Consider the following 11372-nt stretch of genomic DNA (forward strand, 5'->3'; position numbering starts at 1 on the left):
CGACGAGTTGGACGGTGATACTATTACAACTTTCGTATCAGGTAATTACTTTGCTTATCTTTACTTATTTGTTTTTTAAAATCATTATGCCCTCAATAGATAATAGCGCTATTTTTTTTAAAGGTGGGCCTAATAATTATGCCTCTGAAACGGCGAGTGGAAAGCAATGTTGTAAGATTCGAGGATTTACCTCGATCTTACAACATTGGTATGTCTGAGGATTGAATACCCTTAAATCAACTTTATAAAACCCAACGAAAATCTGCCGCGATGCAAAGAAACGCAAGGTTGTCAACAAACCTGAAACTAAATTGTATAGAATCGTCTATGACAAGAGAGTCACACAAAAAAATTTCAGGACATTGCCTTATGGTTATAGATGACTCAACAGCAACTTTGAGGGTTAGCCTAACGGTTTCCCTTTGGCATCATCTGTCCACCAAAGAGAGGATTATGGCTCCTCGCGATTAACATCTTTAAAAAAAAACGCATCTTAACCCTTACCCCACTCGGGTGATGAGGAAAAAGGGTTCTTTAATATTTCTATGAGAGATGTGCGTGAGTGTGTGCGGAGGCTGACAAAGGCAGGGGCATACGGGGTAGTTGCCCTGGGCCCCACATCAGAGGGGATCCCCAAATCCAATAGAAGGTTTATTTTAGGTTTCCTTCTTTAATGAACTTTTTTTGAACAAAATATCAGTACAGTGTAAAATCCGTCAATTTTATGTTAGTTTTTTCATTAATCTATCGTATGAATACAAAAAAATCTGTATTTCGTAAATCCATGACTTCCTAGTGTGATTTCAGATAAGGTTTTGCAATTACGATGGACAAATTGGGCCAATCAAAAGTCTGAATTTTTTACGTATCGCAAAAGGCGATATGTTTTGAAAAGTTCAGATTTTTGATTAACTTTAGTTGAGCCATCGTAATTGTGAAAATTTAGCTGAATTCCACTTTTATGCAATTAATTGCGGCTAGACGACTAAGTTAATAATCAGAAAACCGCATCCAGCATAATGGACATAGAAAGAAAATCAATAAAATGGGTAAAACGATATTTTGTCTGACTATTGGAGGGGGTGGGGACTTTATAGCTATTTTAGGTTCTAGCCAATTTTCTTGTTATCTATAATGAGGTGAAAATTTTTAAATAACTTCATAAAGTTCAGTTCTTCATTACGGAAGTAGTGAAGCAGAGGGGGACCCCCAAAGAAGTTTTGCTCCGGCACAGTGGGCTATTGGCGACGGCCTGGGAAACATCCCTGAGGATGACCCGAAGATAGGCCATCACAATTTTGATCCACTACAGAGGGGATGGCACCCCTGTTTCGTTAGCCCGACGACCTGCACGCGAAGTCGAGCACTTCACGGTAGAACAGTTTAACGAGGACCAATACCGCGCACCCTCGGTCCCTACACAGACTAATCCAAGTGATCACCCACCCGCACCTTGACCGCAGCAAGTGAAGCTTGACTTCGGTGATCTGTTGGGAACCGAGTCTTAATGATCAGTTCACTGCGGGACTCAATTTTTAAGTTCGAATAGAAGTATTAGAGATGTTTAATATGTTCTATAATTTTTTGTCGAACTTCGAATTATGGAAAGTTATCTACTCTATTTTATTACAATATTAACTACACGAGGTTACTAATATTGACTACACGTGGTGGTATAATCTTTAAGGGTTGCTATAGCTATGTAGGGTTGCTAGAACTCTAATTTTAAACCTGATTCATTCGCCAAATGTTTAGAGATGAACATTAGTCAACATTCGTGAGTCTGTCCTTCAAAAATCCCCATGTCCTTCATACCCCAAGTCAAAATTCTTGATGGTCCCATCAAATCATTTTGATGATTTTTGCTAGTTTCAGCTAGCAACCCCTTTGATGGTTCNGATGTCCACAATCGGCCCGTTTATCTAGAAAAAGAATTATTTTTCAAGGTGTTTATTGAAAACTTTTTGCAATAGTTAGAGTTCGTGGGTTCGATCCCGACCTGCTGAGGACTCCCCATGTAGTAAATGGTGACTGATGCACGTTAAATCAGTCGATTCGAAAAGTCCTCCATCTTCCCATAACAAATTAATACCTCTGGGGGTACTTATCCAGGAGTTCCCCTTGTCTACTGGAAGGCTACGGAGTTGAACATTAGTTGTCGTAAACCCAAAATTGGGTCGACTGTTCAACGACGGATAAAAAAAAAATAGTTAGATTCACTGAACAGAATAAAAGACAGAAAATTTAATCTAAATTTTTTTAAAGTGAATTCAATTTAAGCTAAAGTTAGTCAGAATTTCAAAGTTTAAAACTGTGATGTATTATATGCTCCCACTTTTGAAAAAGTACTCCAAACAGAGAGAATAGTAGAAGATTTTACTCCGTAAACTTTGAAACAGAACTCTATAAAACAAATTTGTTATCGTAAAGAAATCGGCAAGTCACTTGTGTAGTTTTACAGAATTCTTACATATGCAGTAGATTTTTTCAACATCTGCTTTTAATTAAAAAAAAAAAAGAAATTTTTTCTCTATATTAATCCAATAAACTGGACAAACTTCCCGTACTCGATGAAATAAGACCACAATTATGAGAAAAAAGTTGCAAAAAATTGGAGTTTCGAAGTTGAATTTTTGAAAAAAATCAAGAAGTGGTCATTTTCATAATTCACTTCTAAATAAAATTCCATACATTCATATGTAAAAACGAAAAGAGGTATTTCAATGAAACCTGCTCAAGTTCACTTGTTTAAAGGGGAAAAATAGGAAATTTTCTACGCTATTAAGTCATGAATTAAAATTTCACAGAATTGGTAAAATTGTGTTAACTCCTTCATCTTGACGGACGAGATAACTCGTCTTCCAAAACAATTATCATATATCATTATGCATATTATATGAGTTGTTCTTATATCATGATGTAAAAAAAATGAGTAATTTAATTTATATCAAGCATGAACATGCATGATAAAATATTTAGATGTATTTAAAGACTAAAATATTGAAAAAGAGCATTTTTTTTCCATCATCTTTTAAATTTGGGGCTTCACCTTTGTAACTGAGACATTCATATTTTTTTCTGCTATCAGAATGTTATCATAAAAAAAGTATTATTTCATATTCTAAAATAAAATTAGATAACGTGTGTAAATATTTTTAAGGAACATTCACTGATCAGTCATACTTCCAGTGGATATGTCTACGCATTACATTTTAAATACAATTCGATAGCGTATCAATTTGAACCGTTGCTAATCGTTTATTTATCAGACTATTTTAGCATTTACTTACTTGAGATAGATGAGCGAAAAACGAAAGGGATTTTTCTGATTGGTTGAGAGGTAACCAAGTTTTAAATTTAACTGCAGACGATTCGATTTACCTAATATTTTAAAGATAACATCAGTGATATTTGCTAGCTTGTAGCTCTGTTTGATCAAAAAAAAGTTTATTTTAAGTACTTAATTTATTTGTTTTTTTTATTCGTTATGTCAGATTAATTCAATAACCAACATAAACGCGGTAGAATTCGTGGACTACGCCACCAAATAAATGTTTCTAAACCTATCTGATACAACGTGTTTATTTTGTTTATAGTAATTCTTTAAAAATTTGTTTCTAAAAATATAGATGATTTAAAATCTACGGTGAAATTGAAATGTAATAAAGTGGCACTAATTCGTTTAGAAGAGGTTTAATATATCGCCATACTATTATTATTGAGGACTATACTTAATTAAATTGGATAATTATTTCTTATTTTATAACCGTCGTTGAATAGCCTTGTAATTTTGAACCCAAACCAGACGACAAGGGAACTCCTGGCTCAAGTATTGGGAGAAATGTGCCTTTGTCGAAGACTTTTTGACTGAACTAACCCGTATTTGCGTTACACTGAGAGAAAAACACAAAAACCTCCCATGGTTAGCCTGACGGCAAAGAGATTCTAACCCGTAATCTTTCTACCACTGAAAATATGTTACATCAGCACTGTGGTCGGAATTCCTATTGACAAGTCATCGCTGGGATTCGACCCTAGTTCACCTCATCGGAAGTCGAACACTCTAAACCCTGAGCCACCACGACTCCAATAATATGTTTAATTGAAATAAAAAAATAACCTATTGACTGAAAAGGTTGATGAAGAAAACATACTTTTTCGTTTTGGAGATATCATTATTCGCCATATTATTATTGATATCAATGCTTAATTAATCTTGGTAATACGTATTAATTGAAATAAAAATATGAGCTAAATAAAAGCAAAGTTAATGGGAAATTGTTTAGGGGAACGGTAGGACTCAGTCTTGATCCTGAAAAAATTGAGAAAAATCCAGGGCGACGACAGACTTCAAAAACTTCTTTAAACAGTTTCTGGGGGCTGTACGTTTCATTCAACTAACATTTACAGAGATTTTACTTTAAAACTATTATTTAATTGTATAAATGTCTATATATATATATTTCTCTTACACGGCGACAATAAAAAGCCTCATTACAACTCCCCGAATGGCAACGCTAGAAAATCGACCAATGATTGCCGCTAAAAATGTCACATGCCAAATCTAGGTGAGGTGATTCAACATATAGCGCTTTTAAAAACGGAAACTGAAATAACCAGAGAGAACTGAATTAACCACTCTCATACTATTAAGCTAGGCAGAAGTGAGTAGTCTTTGTCGATAGATCTCTACTTTAGTATTTTGTCGAAAGCGCTTTTATTTCACGAATTTATATATTACGAATTTATTTGACGAATTTTGATTTATATCATGAATTTATTTGTTTTATCACGAATTTATTCTAAGGCTTATACTTATGTTTTTAACAAAGTTGTGAATCATTCATGGTTATTATTTCTCAAAAACATAATGTTTTGTTTATGCAGATTTTTCCATTGCAATTCACTTAATTCAATTTTTAATAGACTTAATTATAGCCAAAATTTTAACCTTTTTAAAGAGATATCACTTTTAGAAATGTTATCTTAAGATTTTATACTATAGCACATGTCTAATAGGTTTAACGAATTACATGTCATTTATTTGAATTCAAATTTATTTCAATTGCTTAGTATTTACTAAAAAGATGTAATTTTTTTTTAAAAAAATAAGTTAGAAGCGAGCTTGGTTTGCGAAGCAAACCATATAAGATTGCGTAGCAATTTTCGGGGGTTGGCGAGAGTTAGCGAGCAGGGGGTGCAGCCCACTAGTTTTTTTTTAATATTCTTAGTTGGGGTATGAATTGCAATAAAACATAATTGACTTATGTGTATGCAGTTTTGGAGTTTGATAAAATGCTTTCTGATACAACGAAACCTGTAAGTGAAATTTAATATAATTATTATTTATTGATTTTGTTTTAAGACAAATAATTAACAATATAATAATTTCTTTTAGATAAAAGACGTATATCTTCCCAACGATGAGGTTGTTGCAATTATTTGGGAGTCAAAAAGAGATTTCATATCCCGGGATACATCCACGAGTATTTTCTTGGCAGCATTCACTACAGCCTGGGCCAGATTGAAGCTTTACCGAGAAATGGTCAGGCTGGGTAAAAGTGTGGACGATACGGACTCTATTGCCTATGCCCAAGACGGAAACAACGGCCCTCCTCTTGGGTATTTTCTAGAAGAATTCACTGACGAGTTGGACGGTGATACTATTACAACTTTCGTATCAGGTAATTACTTTGCTTTTCTTTACTTATTTGTTTTTTAAAATCATTATGCCTTCAATAGATAATAATTGCGTTTTTATTTTTTTTAAAGGTGGGGCTAAGAATTATGCCTATGAAACGGCGAGTGGAAAGCAATGTTGTAAGATTCGAGGATTTACCTCAACTCTAGGAAATTCTCAAAAATTGAATTCTGAATCAGTAAAGAAAATGGTAGTAGGCATGTCTGAGGATTCAACACCCTTGCATAACCCAACGAAAATCTGCCGCGATGCAAAGAAGCGCAAGGTTCAACAAACCTGAAACTAAATTGTAAAGAATCGTCTATGACAAGAGAGTCACACAAGAAAATTTCAGGACATTGCCTTATGGTTATGGATGACTCAGCAGTAACTTTGAGGGTTAGCCAAACGGTATTTCCTTTGTCATCATCTGTCCACCAAAGAGAGGATTATGGCTCCTGGCGATTGACCTCTTTAAAAAAACGCATCTCCATCCTTACCTCACTAGGGTGATGAGGAAAAAGGATTCTTTAATATGTCTATGAGAGATGTGCGTGAGTGTGTGCAGAGCCTGACAAAGGCAAGGGCATACGGGGAAGTTGCCCTGTACCCCATATCAGAGGGGGCCCCCAAATCCAATAGAAAGTTTATTTTAGGTTTCCTTCTTTAATGAATTTTTTTTGAACAAAATATCAGTACAGTGTAAAACCCGTCAATTTTATGTTAGCTTCTTCATTCATCTATCGTATGAATACAAAAAATCTGTATTTCGTAAATCCATGGCTTCCTAGAGTGATTTCAGATAAAGTTTCGCAATTACGATGGACAAATTGGGCCAATCAAAAGTCTGAATTTTTTTACATATCGCAAAAGGCGATATGTTTGAAAAAGTTCAGATTTTTGATTAACTTTAGTTGAGCCATCGTTATTGTGAAAATTTAGCTGAATTCCACTTTTATGCAATTAATTGCGGCTAGACGACTAAGTTAATAATCAGAAAACCACATCCAGCATAATGGACATAGAAATAAAATCAATAAAATAGGCAAAACGATATTTCGTCTGACTATTGGGAGGGGTGGGGACTTTATAGCTATTTTAGGTTCTAGTCAATTTTCTTGTTATCTATAATGAGGTGAAAATTTTTAAATACCTTCATAAAGTTCAGTTCTTCATTATGGAAGTAGTGAAGCAGAGGGGGTACCCCCAAAGAAGTTTTGCCCCGGCACAATGGGCTATTGGCGACTGCCTGGGAAACATCCCTGAGGATGACACGAAGATATGCCATCACAATTTTGATCCTCTGCATAGGGGATGGCACCCCTTCTTCGGTAGCCCGACGACCTGCACGCGAATTCGAGCACTTCACGGTAGAACAGTTTAACGAGGACCAATACTGCACACCCTCGGTCCCTACGCAGACTAATCCAAGTGGTCACCCACCCGCACACTGACCGCTGACAGCAGAACTGCCTGGATTTTCAGGTTTCGTATAAACGGATGAAGGTAAACAATTCATAATCTATTTCAGAAATTTTTAGAAATAATCAGAATTTTTTTCTCCAAAAACAGCTTAATTCTAACATTTAAAATTAGCACTCATAAACATTCTTAAAAATAATGGTATACAATAATTTTAATAAAATTAAATAGTAATACCTATATAAGTATAAAATAGTTTTCCTTATTGTATTAGAGCAAAAAATTTTCTTTCTTCTATATTAAAAACCTAAAAAAACGTGTTATTCTGAAAAAGAAAATTCATGTCTGCTGAAATAGAAAAATTTTCTCCTCTGCAAATGAAAGTTTCATACAAGACACGTAAATTAAAAATGACAACAAAATATTTCAAAAACTTAAGTTATTTTAATTGCAAAAATCATTTTTAGTAGTAGCTAATAAAAATCTAATTTAATTTCTTTTAAAAAAGCTTCAGACAAAAAGTCTTTCAGAGGTTGTCTAAATAACCTTCTTTCACTGTTGTGGTTGTTGCATATGCCTGTTAGGAGAGGGGTGTGATTGTTCTTGTTTTCCAGTGGCGCCATTTATGGCCGAGAATTCGACTTCTGTCATCCCCGTTTATAGGGCAAACTCATTCATACATCTATTTATTCATCCACAGATCGCAATTATGACCTGAATCGAGAACGGTCAATCTCCAATCCAGTACCCCCAGAGGTATTGATTTGTTATGGGAACACGGAAGACTTTGCGACTCGACAGATTTAACGTGCATCAGTTACCATTTACTACACGGGGAGTCTTCGGTCGGCGGGGCAGTGCTCTACCGACCAGGCTATCCCGAACCTAACGTCTTTCACTTTATTCATTATTAAAATCCAGAGCTATATTCCCCACATTTAAGTTCAAGCAAGATTCGTTAAAATCGTGAACACTGCATAAAACCTGTTCTAGGAAGCCGGCAGACCTGTCCACGGGCATCAGTTTAGACCTTCCTTAAGTTCAATGTGTTTATATAACACAATTTTTAGGCAATCTTTCAAAACTGAACCCTCTTCGTCGACGTCAGGATTCTTTGGCACACCCGGACACTGTTGTTTCGTAGATTCTTGAAAAATGTTAAAAAAGCTCATGGACCTGTATTTTAAACTAACGTAGCCGAATATAACTCTGCCTCTATATTTCTGCAATTCTCTCCATTGTTTGAAACTGATTTCTGTCTGGTGCACGGCCACTTCCGCAGGTATATTCATCCACTTGTAGGTATTTTCTCTCCTCATTCATCAGCACGTGGAACTTTTTTGAGGTTTATGAATGAGATTATGAATGATGGTATTTTGAGGTTTTCAAAATTTATTGAGGGGTCATGTGCGCAATATTTTAACTTTCATGAGAACGATCCAACTGAATCGTTCATCCCAACATAGCGACCGAAATTTTATTCATTTATTTTGAATTCCTTGAACATCACTCCAAAAATATTTAAGCACTAAACGAAGATTTAAACATTTTTGAGCTTCCTAAACAAATTTAATTAACTGATATTGTCAGTGAAATAAAAGAGCTACAATTTTGATAAACGGTAACCTTTTTTTCTGTTGCCAACAAAAAAAATATTATTCATTTCCTTTTTCTTAATTCCTATTTATTTGAAATTCGTTGAGTTCAGATTTTCGTTCTTTCCGACGGGCAGAAAAAAGTGCCTCTAAAGCTTTCCACTATCCTTGTTTTGTTTAGTTCTTGCTGTAAAAAATTCCTTACAATTGCTATTTATCGGTTAATCATGCTGAAAGAGTATTGATTTTAGATCGTAAACTTACAGAAGTAAAAGGTTATTTCAGTGAGCAATCTCATGCCGATACAAGTTAATTTAAACCAACAGCATCTTATTAATGATGAAGAGAAAGTTTATATAAAGATTGTTCATCTTAAATCATTCACAGAAAAAGCTTTTAATAACTCACTCTTGTTCATTCTGGTGAGGTGCATTATTTTGTATGAAACCATCATAGACGCTCAATTAAATTCTTTCTCATATGGTGTGTAAAATTGTTTCTAGATATAATTTCGATCATAACCATCTTTCTGTTTGGCAAGAAACTTTATTCTATGAAGTAAAACTTTTTTTAAGAAGAAAATATAACTTGTTCATTTTGGAATGATGTCTTTGTCATGCAGTATTTGTAATAAAACTTTCTTAAAGGAAGAAAGCTTAAATATGCATAGTCTTATTCATACTTTGTTCAAACCTTACTCGTGTAGTGTGTGCAGTAAATCTTTCTCACAGAAGTCTAATTTAAATAATCATTATCTTATTCATACTGGTGAAAAGCCTTATTCATGCAATTTCTGTAATACAACTTTTTCGTGCAAATCTTATTTACGTTTACATTCTTTTATTCACACTGGTGAGAAGCCTTTTTCGTGCAGTTTATGTGGGAAATCTTTCAGGAATAGATATAGCCAAAAGAAACACTCTATAGTTCACAGTGGGGAGAAGCCTTATTCATGCACGGTATGTGAGAAAGCTTTCACTCAGAAAGCTGAATTAAATAAACATTATCTTGTTCATACTGGAGAGAAGCCGTATTCATGCACTGTGTGCAACAAAGCTTTTAGACTGAAAAGTGTTTTAAATCAACACTATTTTGTCCACAGTGAAAAAAATCATAATTCACATAGTTTTTCAAATTACAACTTACAAAAAGATAGTTTGAATGAGCCTAGTCATGATCATACATTATCAAAACCTTATTCATGTGGTGTGTGCAATAAATCTTTTTCTTGTGAATATAAATTAAATAATCATTCTGTTGTTCATACTGGAAATAAGTCTCATTCTTGCAATGTATGCAATAAATCTTTTTTGCATCGTTCTAGTTTTCTCCTTCACTCTTTTATCCATACTGGTGAGAAGCCTCATTCTTGCAGTTTATGTAGTAAGGCTTTCAAAGATAAATCTAGCTTAATAAGACACTCCGTTGTTCATACAGGAAAAAAGTCTTATTCATGCACTTTATGTAAAAAGACTTGCACACAAAAATCTGATTTGGATAAACACTATCTTATTCATACGGGAGAGAAGCCACATTCTTGCATTGTATGTAATAAGGCATTCAGACTTAAAACTGTCTTAAATAAACACTACCTTGTTCATACTGGAGAGAAGCCCTATTCATGTAATCTATGTGAGAAAGCTTTCACTCAGAAAAAAGGTTTAAAAAAACATCATCTTGTTCATTCGTAAGAGAAGCCTTATTTCTGTAATTTATGTAATAATCTTTCACATAAAGGACTATTATCAAATATTATAATTTGTTTTTATTATGTTTATTTTTGAGGGAATTTCTTATTCTTGTTATGAGGTATAATATTTCCAACAGAAATGTAATTTAAATTTTAACTTATTTATATGCCTACTGAATAAAATTATTGTGGGAGGGTGGTATAAAAGGTGTTTTGTAGGAAAAGGGGAAAAAATTAGAAGGAACGACTGCAGCTTTATCTGAATTCATATTTAAAAAATTTAATATATAATGAATATAAAATTTGCGATTATTGGTCCAGAAGCTACTTTTTGGGTGATAATATCCCGTTTGACGAAAATGGTCAACGGGAGAATCCCGAAATACCTATATTTCAATCAGTTATAAATAATATACCATTACATCTGGAAGTAAATAAACATGGGCTAATAGTATTTCACAGGTTTTTTCCATGATTTTTACCGTTAAAAACCTAGTTTTTACCATGTCCTGGTAAAAACTGGTTTTTTCCTTGTAGAAACCCAACCCTGAGTTTTATAAGTTTCTATAAATAAAACTTTCTTGAAATTGTTGTTTAATTTATAAATATTCTCAAAATTCAATTGAATTAAATGAATTTTCTTTTAAAAATTTATTATATGACTTCAAATATTAACTAATTATAATTTTTTATAGTTATAAAAAGAAATATTAAAATAGAAATTGTATTTATGTTCAAAATTATTTTAATTTTGCAAATAATTTGTGTTTAAATATCGATCTATCTATATATACAACGTTAGTAATTTTGATTGGACTATTAAATATGTCTAATGAATATTATGGTTTACGTGCCTACTAAGGAGAATAACTCAAAATGTCAATTCCTGCATAAGTAAATCCAAAAATACAATGAAAAGCTGGATGTGAATAATAAAGTAAATAAGAGAAATAAGAAAGCGTTTAATTTTGAATTATAAATTAAA

The 11372-nt window shown here is 33.5% G+C and overlaps 1 protein-coding gene across 1 annotated transcript; it reads left to right on the top strand.

Moving 5' to 3' along the window:
- Positions 1-8828: 8828 nt before the first annotated feature.
- Positions 8829-10449, top strand: LOC107442636 (zinc finger protein 271). The gene has a single exon (XM_016056257.3). The coding sequence runs from the start codon at positions 9300-9302 to the stop codon at positions 10386-10388; it is 1089 nt and encodes a 362-aa protein (XP_015911743.2). The 5' UTR covers positions 8829-9299; the 3' UTR covers positions 10389-10449.
- The last annotated feature ends 923 nt before the right edge of the window (positions 10450-11372 follow it).

The sequence above is a fragment of the Parasteatoda tepidariorum genome, chromosome 5 (assembly GCF_043381705.1).
Source record: "Parasteatoda tepidariorum isolate YZ-2023 chromosome 5, CAS_Ptep_4.0, whole genome shotgun sequence".
Lineage (NCBI taxonomy): Eukaryota > Metazoa > Arthropoda > Arachnida > Araneae > Theridiidae > Parasteatoda > Parasteatoda tepidariorum.